Genomic DNA, 22,067 nt, shown 5'->3' with positions numbered 1-22,067 from the left:
ATGGCCATTAATGTAATGAAAAGAATTTCCATTCTGGCTGCACTAATCTAGGCCAGCATCCCAACTTAAGAACACTTCTCATGTTTGCTTTGTTTATAATGGCAGTAAAAATGATATACCACATGAAGAAAATATGTCCATAGTGGCTGCACCAATGGACGACAGTAACATTCACCATGTTGGCTTTGCCCATAATGCCAGTAAACAATATATGAATTATATGCCACACTAAGAAAACATGTTGATATTGGCTGCACTATGTAGGTAGTTCAATATAACCACTTCAGAACACTCATGTTGGCTTTGCGATAATGACATTAAAAATAATATGCCAATGTCCATACATTTTTGGAACTTACTTCAATGGATTGAATTCTACTGCAGATTCCTAATCTTGATAGATCATCCCCTCAGCACCAGCTGCTCAGAAAACTTTGATAGGAACAAAGTGCAGCTCGTCGTCATCTCCTCGACCTCTGCGTACCTCGGCCCCGCCACTCCACGAATCTGCAAGTGATGCCCTCATACCTCAGTTCCTCAACTTTTTCGCTGTACTCCCCAGCCAAGCTAAGAATTCCCACACATGGAATTAAAAAAAACAAGAGGGAGAACAGTTTAAACTGCCCCTGACATTTAATGTGACGAATTTCAATTTCTGGTGCAGAAGGGGAGCCTCTGGAGTCTCTACAGGTCCCAGGGGTTAGGGGTTGGGGGAGTGGGATTCAGCCATTGTCCGTTGGTGCGTTCATAGAGAAGTCATCCTGTGGCTGAAGTTTTATAAATAGCCTCCAACGGGAGGGCAGGACTTCCAACATCGACCTCCAACGGGAAGCCAGAACTTGGGGGGCCAAGATCATTCCATCTGGGCTTCCCCTAGCCAACAGGGCTACAACAGTCCATAATAGACGGGTTGTACTCCAAGGGAAATACGGAGACATGTACCCTGGAGTTGGGCATGGGCCACACAGGGCCCGCAGCGGCTCCCAGCAGTTTACATATTCCAGTGGTGTCTGATCTTCAGGGAGGCACCGACCATCATTTCATCCTCCGGTTCCTATGTGCTCTTGACCAGGATGCACGCATTGGTTTGGGGGCCGATTTATCGGGCTCGTCTACAGTGTGGTCAGGTCCAGGGGCCCCTGTCCCTCTGGGGGAACCGGGCGTACCATCGCTGCTATGTCGTCGAGGTGGCTAATCGTTCGGGGGACTCCATTGTAAGAAAATTGAAGGGCCGTTGGAAATAGCCATCGATAACGAGTCTGGTGATCTTGGAGAAAGAGGGTGAGCGCCCGGAGGGCCCTTCGCTTCTGCAACGTCAAAAGTCAGAGATCTTGGTAAATTTGAAGTGGGGATCATTGGAAAGTTAGTTCATCACGGGAACAACCAATAGCGGAAATAGCTTCCTTGGTGGTGTAGAAATGGACTCTCGTGATCACATCCGGCGCGGACTCCACCTCTGCCCCTCGCCGCGGACATAACCCATGAGTGCGATCCAACAGAAGTTGTGACTTGTCCAGGTGCGGGAGTAGCGATTGAAAGAAGTCACCCACATATTCAGCCAAGTCCTTGTCTGGGACTGAGGAAGGGACCCCCCGGATCCTGAGGTTATTACGGCGGGCCCTATTTTCGAGATCCTCCTGTTTGTATTCGAGGATCTTGCTTTTGTCCATCAATGCCTGGATTGAGTGCTGCATCTCCACAAGGGACGTGGAGTGCTCCTGGACCAAGTCCTCCATCTCCCCCAGCCTGTGTTCCACTTCCGAGACCCTCTGGTCCGTCTGCTCCAATTTAGATGTAAGCTCCGACATGCATGAGCCGAATTCTGCCTTAATGTCAGACATAAAGTCTTGGAGATCCTCTTTAGTTGCAAGGGACTCTCTGTCTTCTGGGGATTTTTGAGGCGTGAGTTTCGGGGGCTCCATCTTCTTCCCTTTATCTGCTGAAAGGAGCATAGTTGAAATGTCCGCGCTCTTAGGAGGTTTAAGGTGCTTAGCCATATCCTTAGGAGTTGTCTCAGAGGACCTGGGATAACTGGAGGGCAAAACACTAGAGCCAGGGCTCCCTTAGCGAGCACAAGATAGCTGGAAGGGGAGTCCAGAAAGCGCCCAAGAGATAAGCGAGAGGTGGGGGGTCCCGTGAGCTCCACGCCACTCCGGATTCTCGGCCTAGCAGAAGCCAGGGTGAAGGAGCACAGGGCAGGGGACTCCGGATTCAACCAATTGGAGGACGCTGTGATTAGCCTCCAAGGGCACAGCCAGGATCCACCCAGAGTCCAGTAGTGATGAGGGGCCAACTGGCACGGGATTATCAAAGTGGACAAGGCTCAGCAGGCATATGAGGCCCAGATATTAAAGTTCTCAGCAGGGGGAGGGCGCAAAATTGGGGCCAGGCTTGATGGATTCAGGAGGAGGTGAAGAGAGTCTGGTCCGGCCCCCAAAAATGCTTACAAGTGGTGAGGCAGAGGCCAGGGCTTCTCCAGCAAAAGTTGCCCCCTCCACTGGAGGCAAAGAAATGGGGAGGTGAAGGGGGGTAAGGAAGCTGAGCGGCCAGCAGAATTGAGAAAGAGATGCAGAGCTGTCAGGAGGCACCGCGGGGGAGTGGCCGCACCAGGCGGCGGCCTAATTCCGCCTAGGTTCCCCCTCCAGGGGCCCCCGCTGCTGAATCCAAAGCGGAGTCCGGGCCAGAGTGGCAGCGCATCCTCCATTCCGGAAGCAAGGCGGAGCGTGGGCGCAGGGCACCAGGAGATCCACTGCTCCGCCGGGCTCCCCGAGGCCGGAGGCGATCCCGTCCGGTCCCGGAGACACAAATGAGCCGGAGGAGACCACGCCGAGCGGGTTCCACCATCCAGGGTGGGGTGCGACGACCTCGCCCGCCTGCAGGCACCCGAAAAGTCTCTGTCGGGAAATCCCTCAATACGGAGCCAAGTCCGCCAGGTGATCACTGCCGGGGAGGGCTCCTAAGCGGCGCGGGTCCCCCGGGTTTAGGAGCCCCTGGTCTCATTCCAGCAATGGGGCGGCTATTGAGGGAGCGCTGTTGCAAGGCCAGCGCGGCCCGTCCGCCATCTTGAGGGCGCTCGGCGGATCGCCGAGAAGTTCACCGGCTGCGTTATGAGGCACTGGTAGGTGTTGGGGGCTCAAACTGCCTCCACATGAGCCCCCAACATTCCGCAGCTGGATGTCGCCGTCAGCGACGCTGAGGAGCAGCAGCAACAGGTGTTAATAGCAGCAAGCCGCGGGCCCCATATGGAGGTCATTAGAGGAGATGCTCCAGGCCACGCCCCCCCCGTCCAGTCCTGTTCTCACGCCCTAGCAGCGCAACATACAGCAGAGACGGTCCGCAGTCTAACCTCTCTGGGATTCTCTATAACTATCTAAAATCTGGCATGGTGCCATCCCGAGACTCACTGTTCCTGGGGGCCTGGCTCAACACAGTGTTGTGCCCGGTCAACCCATCGGAGGAGAGGATAAGGGCCATCCTAGGTAAAGTCAAATGGATATCACAAGCCAGAATCACTATGGTCCGGTCCATCAAATCCCTGTCAAGGATGATGTCCTTGTGCATCCATCTGGTCCCTTATTGGAGCCTGCAAATAAGACCACTTCAGGAGTTCTTGGGCGCCAGGTGGAAGGAACCTTCCGGCTTATGGAATGACAGTATAACCCTCAATCAAGCTTACTCTGGTGGTCCATTTGCCCGCAACATATCACAGGGAACTCCCTTCAAGACCCCTCACAACGCCTCACTAGAAGGCTGGGGGGCCCACACAGGCCAGCTGTGCCAGAGGCATTCTGGCTCCCAGAGGCAAAGGCGTTGCATATGAACGTACTGGAACTACGAGCAGGTTTCTGTGCTCTCAAGTCCTTCAAACCTTGGGAAAGGTGGTCAAGGTCTTCACGGACAACACAACCACCATGTATTACATCAGGAAGCATAGGGGGTCGAGTTCCCCATCCTCTTTCTGGAGTTACAGAACCTGTGGCGCTGGGCCATTGCGCACCAGATGTTTCTAGTCCTGTTCCACATAGCAGGTGTTCAGAACAGCATTGTGGATTCTCTAAGCAGGGAGCTGCGGTCCTGCAATGAGTGGTGGCTCCAGCAGACACAAGCTTCTCAGATCTTAGGCGAGTGGGACTAGCCTAGACCTGTTTGCGACATCAGCTAATTCCAAGAGCCAGTGGTTTGCCAGCAGATATCCCCGGGCAAGTAGTCTGGGGGATGCCTTCTCGTTCCCGTGGGAAGGCCTGTTCCTTTACGCATTCCCACTGAATTCGCTGCTGCAAAGTGTGATCAACTAAATCGAACTATCCCGATGCAAGATGATCCTCATTGCACCAGCATGGTCCAGACAGATCTGGTACTTGGACCTTCTTCACCTGTCAGTGGTTCTGGCCATCAAGCTGCCTCCTCTTACGGACCTGCTATTCAGAGAAGGCGGGGCAACCCTACACCACGAACCGGCGTCCCTGAACCTGTCGACCTGGCTCCTGCAGCCTTAGAATTTGGCCATTTCTCGCTGCCATTGGAATGCAAGAAGATTCTGGCCCAGGCCAGGGTCCCATCTACACTTGCATGCTAACCACACAAGTGGAAGTGCTTTACAGTGTTGTATCAGTCACAAAAGATCTCTCCATAGTGCATCACAATGCTGCAACTTCCGCCCTACCTGCTCTCGCAAGCATAGGCTGGCCTTGCCCATGCATCCATCAAGGTGCATTTAGCTGCAATACCCCGGTATACCCAGGCCCCTGGCAAGCTCTCCCTGTGGTCTCACAAGCTTGTAAAATAGTTCTTCATGGGCCTCTTCAGAACGTCACCCGCCCCCGGGGAAGGCTCCTGAGTCGATTGTGGTCCTGTCCAAACTGATGGGTGCTCGGTTTGAGCCAATGCATTTAGCATCTTTGAAGTTCCTATCATGGAAGACAGCCTTCCTATTGTGGCAATCACCTCGGCCAGGTGTGTTGGAGAAATCCAAGCTCTATCCTGTAATCCTCCGTATTTGTTTTTCCACAAATCCAAGGTGTTTCTGCAAACTCATCCATCCTTTATGCCTAAGGTCCTGTCTGACTTTCATCTAAACGAACCTTAGGTCTTACCAGTCTTCTTCACAATCCATCCTATGCCTGCTGAAAGGTCCTTGCACTTTCTGGAAGTGTTGCATGCCTGCCTTGAGATTCGATGTGGCATGCACTAAAGATTTTTGAAAGACTTTTCAGCTTGTTGTCAACTTTGGACTTGTGGGGCATGAAAAGGCCCTATCGAAGGATTCCATCTCCAGGTGACTCTCCGGCTGTATCATGCATTGCCATCAATTGTCGAACAGAATATTGACAGGCTGGCTGAGAGCCCATTCCACCAGAGCCATCGCTTAGATTACTGCGTTCCTCTCTGGTGTTCCTCTGCTGGATATCTGCAGGGCTGCTATGTGGTGGTCTACCCACACCTTCATGGGGTTCTCCTGTGTCAACAGGGATTCCAGGGAAAAGTAGCGTGTCGGCCAAGCAGTGCTTTGCAACCTGTTCGCATAAGAGGAGTCTGTTCCATGGGTAAGTTTATTGCTTCTGTTGAGCCTTGCCACCTCCCGTGGTTGTGTAAGTGTACTGCTGTGTAATCGTATTCATAGCATGTGAATCCTTGTAAGACTCCAAGCTGGGGAAGGTACAAGTTACTTACCTGCTACTCTTGTTCTCCAGCATGGGTCTTACATGGATTCACATGCTAAACCTCCCTCCTTCCCCTCTCTGGCTCTTCTTGGTTTCTAATGCCACTTTACGTGCGCAACCAAATCTGAAGATTGCCTCCAGGAGTGGAGCTAGGTAGGACCCATGTCATTGGCTGGTGCAGTATGACCCCCAGCGACAGTAATAGGCTATGTAAGTGACAAGCATTTTTTATTCTTAGCTTAAAGCTATAATGCTTTATTTTACTGGGGATTCCTGACGGTGGGGAATATTCATTGCATGTGAATCCATGTAAGAGCCATGCTGGAGAACAAGAGTTACAGGTAAGTAACTTGTAATTTACAGTCTTCTACATCATTGGCCATGAATAGCCCCAATGTCGATAAAGGTCTACTTTGCTACAATATGCATTTTCAAAAGCACCCCCAGGCAGGGTTAACATTTTTTGATTCCTAGTGTCATGCAGTTGCTGAAGGGCTTGATTAAGTCCTTTACTCTGAGGCCTTGAATGATCTGTTGGTGGCTCATTTTTCGGTCTATGCATTCATGTCGAAACTCGCCTTCCTCCTTCGAGTGAAGTGTCCTAAGAAGGCCTGCATCATTGGAGTCTGCATTTCTTCACCATCAGGGATTGCAGCTTCCAGTTGCACCCGACTGGAAGATTCCTCGAACCAGCAACTCTTTGGCACCTGTCAACAGAACAAAGTGTGGAAGATCAAGCCCCCAGCGACCCCCAGATGATCTATAATGAAATCTGGGAAATCAGAGTCAAGGGGTTTAGTAAGCATCAGTGTACGTGTCCTCCCCCCCCCCTCTATCCTCATAGGATAACATTGGGAATAAGTTCCTTTGTGTCCTGCCTGTCTCCCCACCACTCACCTTTGGTCATCGAACCTGGGCCGGGTATCCTGCCCCTGAATTAGCCTTGGATCTGAAAAAAAGGAGAGAACTCACCTATTCTTGGGTAAATGGTAAATTGTTGTAGAATTTGAACACAGTTTGAAACTAATCACCACCACAAGCCCATTGCATGTTTTATTTTTAAAGAGAACTCATACGTGTGAGAAGCAATGTGTTGGACCCTGTGACTTTTGGAACCAAGGCCGCATTCATCTTGGGGTTTGTACTTGTTACTGGTTCCCATCGTACTACTGCATCTGCATTACTTACCTGCATTGCTTGGTGGAACAATTTGATGTAGTATAATAAGTGAACATACTGGTGATTGTATATATTTGTATTATAGAGTTTTCGGTGATAGTACTATCTGCTCATTTCATTTTTCAGTGTGTTTTAAATGCCTAAATAAATTCTATTTTTATAATTAGCTGGCTAAATTGAATAACTTTGTATTTTATTGTGTCGACTAATTGAGGGCCCCTAACCCCACTCACCTGAGACTAAGCCTTGACTGCTCATTCACGTACCTTGAATGGGTTTTGGCTACCCTCTCAGAGCTCCCTGTTCATCATAACTAGGGTGGCCTCCTAAAATCCGTCTGCCAGCCCAGATTCTAGGAATCGATCTCAACAGGCACTCTTTGCTGAGGCCAACAGGCTAATCTGAAGGTGCTCTCTCAGTTGTTTTTAAAGCAGCTGCGTTGGAGACCACATAACACATCAGTTACTGCATATTGGGAAGTTTATCCCACTCTGCACTCCATTTACCACTGACTTTCATAAGCCATGTATGGACAGGTACAGTTCACTCTCTGGCCTTGCAGCTATGCTTCTTTGGCTGAAGCCACCAGACCGCATTGCCACTCTCTGCTCCAACTTTCAGTGCTATGGGGATGACACCCAGCTCGTTTTAAGGCTTCCCTCTGCCACCTCTTCTCCTTCTCTCATCTCTGACTGTCTCTCTGCTATCCAGGAGTGGTGTGCCTTCAATGATCTCAGACTTAATGGCAGTAAGACAGAGATTGTCCTCATTGGCACACCTGCTTCCTCCTTTCCTGTTACTCTGGCCGGCCTCCCTTGGCCCTCTTCCTGCGCCCACCTGTATGGCAAAGAACCTCGGGGTCATCTTCGACTCCACAATCTCCTTTTCCCCCTCACATCTCTGACGTCTCTAAGAAGTCAAACTACCAACTGCACCTCCTCTTCCTTTCCTCTCCTTCCCCCCGAAGCTTACTGTCTCTAGAGCTCTAGTTCTCTCCAGGCTGGACTATTGCAACAGCCTCTTTCTAAATCTCTCTGCCTCTACTCTCCGCCCTCTACAACTCATCCAGAGCAGGGCTGCAAGACTTGTCCTTGGCCTCAAGCCCTGGAATCATATCTCTCCACCCCTGAAATTTCTTCATTGGGTCCCAGTGGCTTCAATGAGTAAATGCAAAACCTTTTGCATTGTCCACAATGCTTTTTGGGGTCTGGGTCAAAAATACCTTCAGCTCTCCCTCTGTAAATACCCTTGTACTCGAGCTCTTCGCTCCTCCAACTCTGCAGGGTCATTCGCTTCTCCAAGCAACGAGATGGTGGTAGATCTCTTTCCTCGAGAGGCACCTCCCTCTGGAACAGCTTCCTTGCCACTCTCAAACTTGAGGATAACCATCTCTGGTTCCGGGAGCACCTCAAGACCTTCCTCTTTGCTTCTGCCTTCGCTCTCCCTCTCCCCGGCTGATCTGTCTGCTTTCGCACTGTGCACCTGGTTTGCCCTCTGATTTCGGGCCCAGGTCTGTGCCCACCCAGCCACACACCTGCACTGCCCCTGGCAACCCTTGCACGTGGGCCTGTATGTGTAACCCTACAGTCCCCTTAGCTGCACTTACCAGACACCCCATCTTTGCGCTCTAAACCTGCACTTGCCACCTTGCTGGCTGCACTACCTTTTGTTATCCGTTGCTCAGCACTTTCCATTTCCCCCCTCCCCCATGCACTTGCACGTTCTCAATGTCACTGGGCATAGTAAAATCGTTGTTTTGTCCTCCCTTGCCTCGTCGCGCTCTGAAACACTTGTGTATGAGCGTGATTGTTATGACAGTATCTCAGGTATTATGCTTAAAAAGATACACTGTCAAGCTGCCATGTTGATTATGTTGCTTTATTCAGGTACTTCAGTCCAATCAGGTCTTATCAGGTACATAGGAGATTAGGAAGTACAGACATAGGAACCCACTGGCTCCCACCACCCAGGCTCACATCTTTCAACTGCCCTGGGTGGATCTCTATTCACACATAAACATTCCAGTCCCTCAGCTAACATTCCATACATGACATCACTCCTTACATACACTTCATACAAGCAGGATAAATGCACGGGAAGGTAAGTCAGTCACAACACCTTCCGTTACCACAACAAGCACACCACACACAGACAAAGTACATCTCAACACACCTCGCAATCAAGAACACTTCAACACCTCCTTCCGTCACTGCAAAACATCCAGCCATCTCAATCAGACAACATGACACCCAACCGGCACAACAGTGAAACCTATGACACCAAGAACAAACTAGACAACCAAGGGAATGGCTGACCAAACGGGCGTAACTAACATTACAGTAACGGCACCACACTGACATTCCTACCAAACACTACCCTCTCAACAAACATCACCCATTGTGGATGAGCCACCCCACAGAGATGTATTTTTAATACCATCTGTGAGAATCTTTTAGAAGAAGTGGAATGTGTTGCACATTGTGTTGTATATTCTACCAATCTGAATTTTGTGAATCAACAAGCTTAGATATTTGTTTACTGGAAACCTATGAATTAATTCTCAGGCTCCAAATAAACCGGGCTAGATGGTTTTGGTGAGTTAAGATGGATGAAAGTGTTTCTGCTAACGTCAGATACTAAGAGAGTTCTTTCAAAACTCACAGGGTGCCTGTAGCACTCTGGGTGGCTGGGAGGAGAGACAGGTACAGGTGCAGCTTGATTCATTGTCTCTCCCTTTGTTGCCATATGTCTGATGCCATGCCTTTGGAAGTGGCCATGCCCGAAATTCTACTGGTCACCCCTAAAGGACTCACTAGGAGCATTTCTGGGTAGAGGAGCACTGCATTTTGCATACCCCCTAGTCAGCAGTGTACTGACCAAACAGAGTAACATGCTGATCTTCCTGGTCTCTGAACACCTGACACAGAGGAGACCTGATATGATATATGATATTTTATTTGTATCACTGTTATGACAGGATCTCAGTTATTACGCTAAAAGGCTACGCTGTCAAGCTTCCATGTTGATCAGGTTACTTTATTCAGGTATTTCAGTTGATCAGATTCTATCGGATACATTAGGAGATTGGGAAGTACAGGCACAAGAACTGCGGGTGGCAGTGACGGGTGGAAGGTGTCTAAAGTGTCTAAGGTTTGTTGAGAGGGTAGTGTTTGGTAGGAATGTCGGTGTGGTGCCGTTACTGGAATGTTATTCACTGGTGCCTTTTGTGGAAAGGTAGTAAGATATGAGGCATACAAACAGTGTTTCAGAGTGTGGCAGCGTCTATGTACCAAGGTTGTTGTGGGTGTGTAAATGGAGTGCTCTATACGTATAACTAAAATGTGTAATCTTTTTTTGTGGAGGATTTGCAGGTGGCAACATAATTTGTAATACAAGGTCGCATTTACAGTGGTTATCCGTGATGTGTGGTGTGCATTGGGTGTGGTTTGACTGAGATTTTTGTTGTGCATTTAATGCGTTTTATTGATGCTGATTAACATGTAGTGTTTAACGAGTTTGAGGTTGCATCCTGGGAAAGTGGCAACATGGTATTTTAGGTTTTGGTATTTACAAAAAGTCAATTATTGTTGGGTGCTGATTAAGTATGCAGAGGGTTTAGTATGAGGTGTGGGTAGGGCCCTGCCCACACCGCAAAGTTCTGTTTTTTAAGCGTAACCATTTTAAGCGACTGCAGTGCTTGGTTGAATAGTGAGAGACGCTTTTGCAGATGTTGTGGTGATGCATGGGTGTGTGCAGCCACGAAGTTGTGTGTGTTCGTACCGTCACCCCTCAGAGCTGCCGCGCCAGCCCAGTTTAAACACTGAACACTCCCTCAGCTGCCTGGTGCAGCTGAGGGAGTGCCCTTGGGCTGGCTTAAACTGTCGAAGGGAAATTGTGCTCTCTAGTTCCTATTCTTGGGCATGGGAGCCGGAGGGCCTTTGTCATGGAAGGCAGTGCAGCAGCGAGGCGCTGAATCCCGCTGGGGCTGAAGGTAAGTGCAGATTCGCATTTTGTATGTATGTTTTGTGTATGTTGTGTGCATGTATGCATGAGTGAATGAGCGAGTGTGTGATGTATGGGTGCGCGTGTGAATAAGTCAATGAAAGCTGTGTGAATGAAAAAGTGAATACTGTGTGGATGCCTGTTTGAATGAGATTTTTTACTGGCCATCTTTGATGAAGCACGTATGATAACTCTTACTGTGTGACTAGACTGGCATTTTTGTCCTTTCAGTGTAACCATTTCTTACTGCAGCATGACATTTTGTCCTGGGCATTTGTAATACAGCAATCATAAGTGTTATTTCCTGTCTAGACTGGCTGATTAGTGCAATTTCTGACTGTGATAAAGCAAGCATGTTAAGTGTTTTTACTTGACTAGACTGACATTTTGGTGCAGCCAGTCTAGTCATTTTTTGTGGTGACATGACATATTTTGCTGGGCATCTACGATCAAGCAAGCATGGTAAGCTTTATTGCGTGGCTAGATTGGCATTTTTGTGCGACAGTCTATCCATTTCCTACTGTTATAACATTTTTTACTGTGCATCTATGATTAAAAAAAAATACATGTTGCGTGTTATTAACTGGCTAGACCGGTATTTTAGTGCAGGTGGTCTTGCTATAATATCTGAACGAGTCATTGCATTTTTCCCTGGGCATCTATGATAATGCAAACATGGTACGTGTATGCAGGGATAGGCTGGAGTTTTGTGCAACATCTAGCTATCATTTCTTACTGTGGCATGTCAATTTGTCCTGGGCATCTACGACAAAACAAACATGATGTGTTATTACGTGTCTAGGCTGGGCTAAATTGGTGCAATCAGCTTGGGCATGTTTTCTTATTGTGGCATGCCATTTTTAATGGCAAAGCCAGTAGGAGTATGATCCTACGTGGGGATACTGTCATATGCTGGCAGAGCAAGCTTTGATATTTTTCTTATAGTATCATTACTGGCATAGGTTTGTGCAGCCAGCATGGATATGTATAGGCACAGCGAGCGTGAAAATGTATTTTATATTGGCATATATTGTGGGAAATAGCATCATGAAAATGCATTGGCAAAGCTCCTGTGCACTGTTGCTGACTTGCATCTACAAAACCGTTTGCAACTGTCTGGCTTTTTACCAATTTCTTTCACTGAAGTGTGCTGTATAATGCATCATTGTAACCCATTATTCATAAAATTGTATTGGGGGGAGAACCCATGCGATCGCGCTGGGTTATTTTGGCCCCCCCTCACTACGCTCGGTCACTCTCGCATGTTTGTGGATATACTTACCCTCCAATGTAAAATGTCACCAGCTGCCACTGCGCTGTGTTCATATCAGCATGTAAATGTGTCTGGTGACAACCTGTTTGCTTTTTCCAAAATAGCAATGGCAAATACATTTTCAATACAGTTGCCAATTGATTTTATATTTTGTGGTTTCTGAAAGGTTAATGCTTTGGTATTCTTATGTCTGCCAATAAGTTATGTCCTGGGTATTTTAGGTAAATATTGGCAACCAATCTTTTCGACAGAGGCGTCCACAACTGTATTTCCATAAGATATTTATTGGGACTACAAATAAACTAACCACTACAATTTTTGTTTCCGATAGGGCTGCAGAAATCCAATCTTTGTACATCAGCATGGTGTTTTCTGGCGCAGGCCCAAATGAAAATGCACAAATATGAAGAAGCTATATTATCTTGCAATCAAGGTAACTAACTATGCTAACTATATGTATTTTTCAGAAAATAGGATATCTCGCATAGGTTGTTTAGTAAATCTGAAAGCTACTCTAGCAACTAGGTAGTTTAATGGAAAATGAATTAAAATGCCATTAATAGAGAAAATTCGAACATTCTCTTTGTATTTTTAAATGCATAAGACAAATGCTGCACATGAAAATGTATGCCCTGCATGTTTGTCTATTACAGTGTATTGCACTTAACCTGGACATGTTCAGCGGCAGAGAAAAACAATATTATTCAGTTGTCATGCCAATGTTATTGCTGGTTTTCTATAATTGTATGTGCATTATGAGGTAATGTTGTTTTTGATGGAAATTAAATGCAATTTAGTATTTCCTGTTTAGTGTATTGTTTTGTGGAAGTGGAAACCAGGTGAGCATGCTTGTGAAAAAATAAACATTTGATCCGATGTTCATTTCTAATAGATAGCATTACTCAATGGCTTCGGTTTATCTGTCCACTTCGAAATATACTCTCCCATCTTCTTGTTAGCTCTTTCTTTTTCTCCTTTATGCCTTTTCACTAGACACATTATATGTCTCGCTTATCTAACCGTACCTTGACCATAATCCACTGTACCTACCTTTGTGGTTTTACTTGGGCAAGCTTTTAAGTTGTAAAAATGGTCATAGGAGGCAGTGTCAGTGTGGTTCAGTCGCATCAATACGATGTGGGGATTATTGGAGTCGAAATAGTGAGAGGATAGAGAAACGAGGTTTTGCTGCAGATAAATTGAGAATTCCTGAGCCCAAGTGTGAAGAATGAGGGAGAATTTGTGGGAGAGGGTGATGCTGAGGGGCGATGGAGGCAGAAGAGGTTGGTGCTACAAGGATAATGGGTGCAGTGCTTGGTGTGGCGAGCAAAATTGGAATCAGAAGAGGTGGCAAGCAAGATTGGAATCGGAAGAGAGGAGAATGGATTTGTAAGGAGAGACGGGAAAGAGTGGAGGACTTTTAGGATTATATAGTAGACAGTGTGTGCTAGTGAGAGACGTATGAGCTAGACTGTAGATGCATGGTTGTACCAAAAACTTAAGTATAGTTTACATAACGAGAAGCTGTTTAAAAATATAATCATCTTTTTGGATTGCCTCATTATTTTAATGTCCTGTAAATGACAAAGTACTTTTAAGGTTCTACATAAATTAGTTATGATTGATGCTGCCCCATGAGAGTGCTTGATACTTTTGAGCACTATCGGATGGATAGCCAGAAGTCAAAATAATGTATTTCTCCACTGTTGAGCACGGGAAATTGGATCAGAGGCAGGAAATGTCATGTTCTGCACATCAAGTGTTCATTGTTTTTTTTTCTTTTTTTAGGTCTTGAGTCTCTTCTGGTGTTAGGCAAGATTGTATGTAGTAACCATGTGGGAGACTTCACTATCCTTGTCCTCTTGGCAATAGGCAACCCAACCTTTGGTGTAGGTCTGTACAAGTTGGTAGAGTGACTGAGCAGCCACATTTATCTCAAAAGGTAGAGCTGTAGAGGTGTAACATAGAGATTCACAGTGGCAGGTATTCAAATAACACTTAAACTCAAGGTTTCTTATTAAAATAATTATTTATTAATTTAACAGTCAGTTTTAAAATAAGCATTCTTGGGGCGTGGCCAGCAGTGCCACCGATGTGGCTGCTCTGGTATTGGCCTCTGTATGAAGCCCGATGCCTGAGAAATAATCCCTGGTTCCCACTGAACCTACATGTCGGCGAGGACATCAGCCGTAGCAGGAAGTTATCGTGTCTCAGCTGCCCCAACCTGGTACAATTACGTGCAGATCTGATGCCTAAAATCGACTGACGTTGAGCCCGAGATCGCAGCTCCAGAGCACCAAGATGGCAGACGGACGCAGGAAGAATGAGGGGAGGAGAAGCTGTCCACAGGGGACCATATGAGCAGAGGAATTCTCACAGCTGGCCACAACTGCGCCTCGCAATGAGGGAAGTCGCTCATCCAACCTCACAGAGCTACCCTAATGCTCGAAGGGTGCCAGTGACTCGAGTGAAGACCCCAGAGCACCGACGCGGAGTAGGAGGAGGCAACCCGCTCCTCCCCCCACACCGGAGCGCATCATAGAACCCAGACCCCAGGGGGGTGCAGTGCCCAGGTGCCAGCATCATCCCTGACTCAGGAGCCCAGTGCGGTGCTGTGCAGCAGAGTCCCACGAGACGGCACAGCTGTTTGCTCCGGTGGTGTGCAGCCCGAGAGGAATCTTACCGCCGCTCGGAGGCAGTCCTCAGCAGCATTTGTGATACGCACTGCAATCCCCGGGGCAGTGGAGGACAGCGTTACACCGCCAGTAAGCATACGATTGGGGCGGGCTGGCACTGGAAGAGAGAAGCTGTCCTCCCCTGTGGGTAACATGTCGATGAGCCCGCTTGGCATGAAGGGAGGTACCTGCCCCCTCGCTTCACTGTTCACATGGTGCTGGGTGAAAGAATAATCTAAAAGAACACCGGCTTGCCAGCGCACCCAGCACCCAGGATTTTAGCGCAGTTAACTAAGGAAAGCCAACTGAGGGGATAGGAGGGCTACACCTCCCCACCCCCTCCTACACTGTGAGTATTGGGCCCATGTAGAAGGCGGCTCCTCCGCACATTTACTCCTGGAAATGATGGGGATCGCCCCTCATAGCACCACCAGCCAATTGGGCCCATTGAAACAGCTTCTATGCCACCGCATCAGCCCTGCAGGGTCCTGGGGTAACTGGAGGGCCGGTGAATTCACAACATCCAGCTGACTTCCTCCTCCCCCACCATAGAAAAATTGGATCACAAAGCCCTGGACGCATCCAGACAATCGCTGCAGTGGCCCGGATCCTGAGGTTGAGGTTGAGCGCCCCTTATTACAAGGGCAAATGTTGGTGAACTTTCCCAGCTTTCAGAGGGTACCCACTGGTTACCTCCTACATTGACAGGAGCTGTGCATTGCGTAAAGAGATAGCACTACTATGGCCAAACACCTCAAAGCCCTGAAGAGTGGCGATATCTCCACCATGTTGCTCCCAGGGGCAAACGGAAAGAAGCCAGAGACAACCAAATCCACGCTCCACGCTTCACCGGGAGGAGCCGGACAACTGGCTACCAAGGAAGATATTCAGGCATTTATAATGGATATCAAATCAGAATTCCGCTCCTTATGACAAAACTCACCACCAAACTCGAGCAGATGGATCAAAGAGTGACCGAGGTAGAGCAAAGACTAGGAGAAGTAGAGGACCTGATGCAGGAGCACTTGGCTTCACTTCTCGAAGTACAACAAAAGATCCGTGCCCTGATGGACAGAAACAAGATCTTGGAGTACAAGCAGCAGGACTTGGAGAACAGGGCCCGACGAAATAACCTGTGAATTAGGGGAGTGTCTGCTTCGGTCCCAGACTGGAACCTGGCGGAATATGTAGGGGACCTATTGCAATCCCTTCTGCCACATCTTGGGAAGTCCCAACTCCTATTAGATCGCACTCACAGACTGCGTCCCCGCAGAGGATTGGACACGGAATCCCCTCCGGATGTGATCACCCAAATCCACTTCTATACGACAAAGGAGGCAATAATGCTGATAGGCCGCACATGTGACAAACTGTCATTTCAGGGGTCTCCACTGCAAATCATCCAGGACCTAGCCGCAGTGATCATACAGAAACGGAGGGCCCTTAGGCCACTGGTACTATTCCTTCGAGATCAAAATATCAGGTTTCGCTGGCTGTTCCCCACCGCGGTCCAGTTTTCCTGAAAAAAGGGACTCCTGGGCGATTGCACATTTAGAAGAAGCAGAAACGATCCTGAACCCCACCTCGCCGGATAAAGGTGGCCCCTCTCTCGCCTCCAGCGGGGAGGCAGAAGAGCTCCACCCGAAAACAAGACACCTGGTGTGGTTGAGGGTCCAGAAGAGTCGAAATAGGAGATAAAGGGTCCCTACATCTCACATCCTCAGGTTACAGACGGCATTGGTAGCACCAAAACCTACATTGCCTTCGCCCGAAGCGCCGGACGGCCGGAGCTTGCAAAAACAGGGAACATGATGTTAGTAATAGCGGGCTTCACACGGTCTAAGCCCGACTCCAAGGTCGATGTCATCTGAAGGCCCTTCGAGTGTACTGCCGATGGTCTGTGTCAGTCGAACAGTTTGGAGTCCAGAGTTCGGACTCAGTTCAAAGTTATGTTGTTCTTTGTTCAGGGAAAATTCAGTTGGAGCAGGTACGCAGAAATCTTTATACTATGAATGGCAACTTCTGATCATTTGACTTCCTTGCACATTGACTTGCTCCTAGTTTCGCCCCATCTCTTATCCTTCACGAGTAAGGTGGACATTGCCCCAAAAGTTCTCACAGATCATGCCCCGGTGTCACTACAGATTAGATCCGGGAATCCAGCCCCCGCATCCAGACCACAATGGCGCCTGTACGACCTGATATTGAACGAAATGGCCCTAAGAGATGATGGGACAAAAGCGATTAAGGACTACTTCAGAGAATACCCCACGGAACTAACCTCCCCGGCCACAACATGGGACGCCATGAAGGCAGTTATCAGAGGGCACTTAATAGCACACACGGCAGCATATTACAGAAGAAAGAAACAGACGAGAGCCCGACTGGAGCAGTAGATACAGGACATTGAAGGTAAATACAAGAAGGGATTGTACCCTAAGGTTCACGCCACCCTACGGGCGGCAAATAATAAACTGGAGGCCCTGTATACGGAGGAGACGGTGCTGACCCTGCTATCAGTTAAACAGACTTATTATTCTAAAAGTAATAAGGCCAATCACCTCCTGACGAGGGAACTAGCAAAAACTAGAAGCCAATATTTTATTACTGGCCTCCGGAACCATGCAGGGGTAACCCAATATGGAGAACAGGAGAAAATACAGATCGCACAAACTCATTTACTGGAGAACATGGCCAAGGCGAAGAGATCTATAGAGGCGCAGAGGCAATACATTGCGGAGGCATCACTACCCAAGCTGGCGCAAGAGGATATGGAAGCTCTGGAAGCTCTGATCCAACAGGAGAAAGTGGAGGCTGTAATTAAATCCATGAAATCCCGTACTCTGGGCCCAGATGGTTTTTCACCTAGATCTTATAAACTGTTTAGTTGTCAACTTATCGCCCCCTTAACTTCCCTTTTTTATTCATTCCGGGAGATGGGAAGTGTAACTCCCTCAATGCGAAATGCCAATACAATTCTGGAAATGAAGCTGGGGAAGGATCCTAACGATTGTGCCTCGTTAAGGCCAATCTTGCTTATGAATATTGATGCTAACATCTATTCAAAGGTGATAGCGAATCGCCTAGCCCCACTTCTTCCCCGATTTGATTAACTCTGATCTAACAGGCTTCATCCAGGGCAGGACAACAGGAGACAACATCAGGCAGGCATTAAATCTAATTGAATTGGCCCCTCACAACAATGAGAAACTGGCCCTCCTGGCATTGGACGCTACAAAAGCGTTTGACCGGGTGTACTGGCCTTTTCTGCACCTGACACTGGAGGAGTTTGCCTTCGGGCCTCAGTTTAGAAAGGCAATAGCGGTCAACTATTTCGCCCACGAATACCTCACTCCAGATCAATCATGAACGCTCGCCCCCTATTCACCTTACCTGCGGAACACATCAGGGATGCCCGTTATCGCCCCTCCTCTTTGCGCTTATTATTGAGCCGTTGGCCCAGCGCATACGAAGGAATAATGCAATTCAGGCCCCGGTGGTGCAGGACTCCCCTATAAGGTCTCATTGTATGCTGATGATGTGCTCTTATCTATTACCAACATCATCCCCTCCCTGCAGGAGGCCTTACAGGAACTTCACACGTTTGGGCAGGTAGCCGGGTTTGACATTAATTTTGGGAAATCAGTGGCTCTGAGGGTGGGCCTGTCCGCACAATATATAAGGGCCGTCCAGGCTATCTGTCCATTCCGCTGGGACGCGACTGCTATAGCCTATCTGGGGGTTCACTTGACGGCCGCTCCGATTTCTCTCCTTTGATTAAGACATTAGAACAGGACCTGGAGAGATGGTCAAGACAAGAAATGTCATTGATGGGATGGATCACTGCCGTCGAGATGAACATCCTCCCCCAATTTGTTATATTGCTGTTCATCTCTCCCTATAGAGATCCCCAAGCCTGTAATGGAAAGGCTGCAACGCAAACTATTGGGTTTCATTAGGTGGCAGAAGAAATCTAGGATCCCTGGGAGGGCGATGATGGGGGGGATCCGGGTTGGGGGACTAGGGGTCCCTAATCTACTGAGATATGCAGAGGCCGTCCAACTTACCCACTTGCCCACGTGGTCGGTGGATACCCCGGCTCCGAGGTGGATGGAGATGGAGCAAGCTCAATGCGCACTGCCCCTTCGTTTCTTACCCTTTATTCCCCACTCATCGCCTAAGCAATGGCCTCATCTATTATCATCAACGAAGGCCACTCTGAATGTATGGGATGGGGTTCTATGAAGGAAAAAAATCACTAGGGGTGGGCCCACTCACACCAGTCTTGGGCAACCTGGCCTTTACACCGGGTATCCCCTCGGGGAGCTTTCAAGCAAGGCCTAATCACTTTGGGACAACTATACGCTGAGGACCAACCGTGCTCGTTTGAAGATTGTAAAAAAGAATTTAAACTCTCAGAGGTGGATGCTCTGCCACTGGATTACTCACCCCGAAATAAGAGAGAAGGCCACTCGGTCCCTAAGCCCACTGGAACTTAATATTGGGGATGCCATACACACGGGAGGGATTTCAAAATTGTACGGCTGTTGTGGGAGGATCTCCTATCTCTGCGCCGCCCCGACCACATGTCCTGTTGGGAGGCAGATCTAGGCCTCCAGCTGGATGACGTGGCCTGGATGGAGATTTGGGCTAGAGGTCGTGCCTCGTCCAAATGCATGACAAACAATGAATGTGCATTGAAATTGCTGTTCTGGTGGTATTACCCACTGGTACAGATTCACCACTTCCAGGCCTTAATCCCCCTACCTGCTGGCAAAATTGTGGGGCTCTGGGCTCGTACTTTCATATGTGGTGGGACTGTCACCTAATGCGGACCTTCTGGGAGAACATTATACAAGTGATTCATGACGTTACTGGTAGTTGCCACCCGCTATGCACAAAGACCCTGCTGTTAGGGGTGCCATCTGAAGGGGTATATCCAAAGTCAGGAGCTCGGGGAAAGTTAATAACCCATTTGTTGCTGGCAGCGCGTATCACTACCGCCCGTTGCTGTAAAACGGCAGCAGGCCCAGACTTGGGACGATGGTGGATCAAAGTCTGGGACATTTTGGTCGTTGAAAGAGTGTCGGCTGCAAAAGAAGGAAAGCTCCACCAATTCCAGGCAGGCTGGTCACCCCTCCTTGAATACAATAAAAAATCAAACATTCCCATCTCTGACCTACAAATCACGGCTGATACGGATATACCTAGGCCTGGAGGGATACAGATGAGAGAGATGAACTGGAAAGTAGATGTACAATAATCAGGAGGGTGAGAGGGGAAATCTTTTCAGTTAAATTGTCATGCATTTCTCCAGAGGTTGCTACATGCTGAAATGTAATGTTGTTGCTCCAACTGTGAAACTAATACAAATATATTTTTAAAAAGCCTTCTTTAGAAAGGGCAATATGCAACAATAAAATACACTTAAAAATTACACTCCTTCTGTTTCAATTAAGTAAGTAGATACCCTTTTGGGATCTCACACACACACTTCCTACACTGTGAGGTGACTTCAATTGCTAGGACACTGTGGACATTGATATATCACTTTACACTTAAAGGCGATACTGGAGTTATGGAAAAAGGAAAAGGTTAGGGGAGGAAACAATGGTCAACAAGTTTCTCAAACAGGTAAGCACTTTAAAATCCCCCAATGAAATATAGGTTTGCCCTTTCCCAGCTATACAAGTAAGGTATGTATGACTTTTTGGAGGGACAGATCAACACAAAGTAGAGGGTAAGAAGAGTCTGCAGGGGGCCAGGACAGCCAATGTCAATTGAGCAAAGTCTAGGGGAGCTGAGGCACGTCTTGAAGATAGCACAAAAGTCTTGCACAATGTTTAAAAAGAGTTTTGTTGTAAAAAGAATCACTGTTGGGCCACAAGCTTGGAGGCTCGAGAAGAGCAAAGATGCAAGCAACTCTGCAAAGGGCAGCAAATGCAAGTCTCCATTGAGAGTAAGCAAGCTACACACAACAACAGGTAAGTACCCCTAGTTGAGAGAAATATGAGTGGGCACCACTTGGTAAAAATCTACTTGGATTAAATAATGCAAAATTATAATAGTACGTCTTGTTCAAAAAATTGTATAGGAGCTGGCTGTGATGAGTCTGGAGACACCCTGGCTCGAAATACATGTAAAGCAGGAGACCAAGTAAAAATACCAAGTCACACAGCCGCTCTCCGTTAGACCCAACTTGGGTTGTGAAGTTACTCCAGGTTTAAGTAAATTAGATCATGTAAATTAGATCATGTATCCAAAGTAATGCACTTTTTTTTAAAGAAAGAGTCTTTTGTTGTTTTTCAAAAATTATGATTTATCAAAGAAACAGTCTCAAAATAGAGCAATCACTAATGAATTCTTAGTGAGGAAGCAGTTGCCACAACTTGTTAGAGAATCAGACTCAATGTGCCAATGCATTTCAGAAAGCAATTTCCTTCATCAGGGCTAGTCTGTTGTAGTGCAGTTTAGTCATATCCACAATCCGATATTCTCAACGTAACATAAAGAAACATCAAGAATAAAACACATCAATGTCTTGCATCGTAAAAAGCAAAGCAAAAACATACCATTCAGATGAGGTTTCAATAATGGGTGCTGTGCCGGAAAGAATGGAAAAACTAAATAAATAAAAAGTGTGAGTGAACAATACGCTGCTCATCATGTTAGGCAAAAAAATCATGTAAGGATCTTTTACCTGTGTGGTGTGGCAGGCTTTATACACAAGCAGTACGGGGTTCAAATAGTAATGGAAGCCATTAAGGCGTTTGTGATGAGTGCCCGATGCAAGTTAGGGCAGACAGATACCGTCAATTCTGCGGCTGAATATAAGATAAAGACCGCAATCAATGGGAGTTTGTGCATGGTAAATGAAAAAGGACCCTGGTGGGCAAAAAACGTACCATGTATCTCACGGGTGGTCAGACATCCCCCGTGCGCAGACGAGCGAAGTCTCCGGCTGCTGCATTCAAACGTTGCTAAGGCAAGGGTGCTTTTTGACACGTGACCACCTCGCGTCCCGGTTGGGCGTGTGGCTGTAAAATAATGCTGTTCTAGGGTTCATATGCTCAATGATAAGCAAACGGAACATTTGTCTGGCTTCCTGTTATAATGTCACATATTGTCATAAATCTAAACACAAAAAAAACAAAATAATGGAAGTGGAAAAAATACAGAAAAAAACGGAGGAGTACTCTGGCTGAAAATGTCCATTAGGGAAACACCCCATTAGACAAATTAAGGCAACTTTGTCGCGGAAGGTGCCACTGTAAGGCG

General features: G+C 47.7%; 1 protein-coding gene across 1 annotated transcript in view; it reads left to right on the top strand.

Annotated features, from left to right (window-relative positions):
• The window catches only part of SKIC3 (SKI3 subunit of superkiller complex), a 2,336,627-nt gene that overhangs the window by 402,507 nt on the left and 1,912,053 nt on the right, over positions 1-22,067 (top strand). The window contains exon 10 of the mRNA XM_069627646.1: positions 12,446-12,547. Within this exon, the coding sequence (XP_069483747.1) occupies positions 12,446-12,547 (102 nt within the window). The remainder of the gene's footprint in view (positions 1-12,445; positions 12,548-22,067) is intronic.

The sequence above is a fragment of the Ambystoma mexicanum genome, chromosome 6p (genome assembly GCF_040938575.1).
Source record: "Ambystoma mexicanum isolate Mex_15411 chromosome 6p, UKY_AmexF1_1, whole genome shotgun sequence".
In the NCBI taxonomy this organism is placed as follows: domain Eukaryota; kingdom Metazoa; phylum Chordata; class Amphibia; order Caudata; family Ambystomatidae; genus Ambystoma; species Ambystoma mexicanum.
Note: the sequence above shows the minus strand (reverse complement) of the source record. Positions and strands in the feature narration are given on the sequence as shown.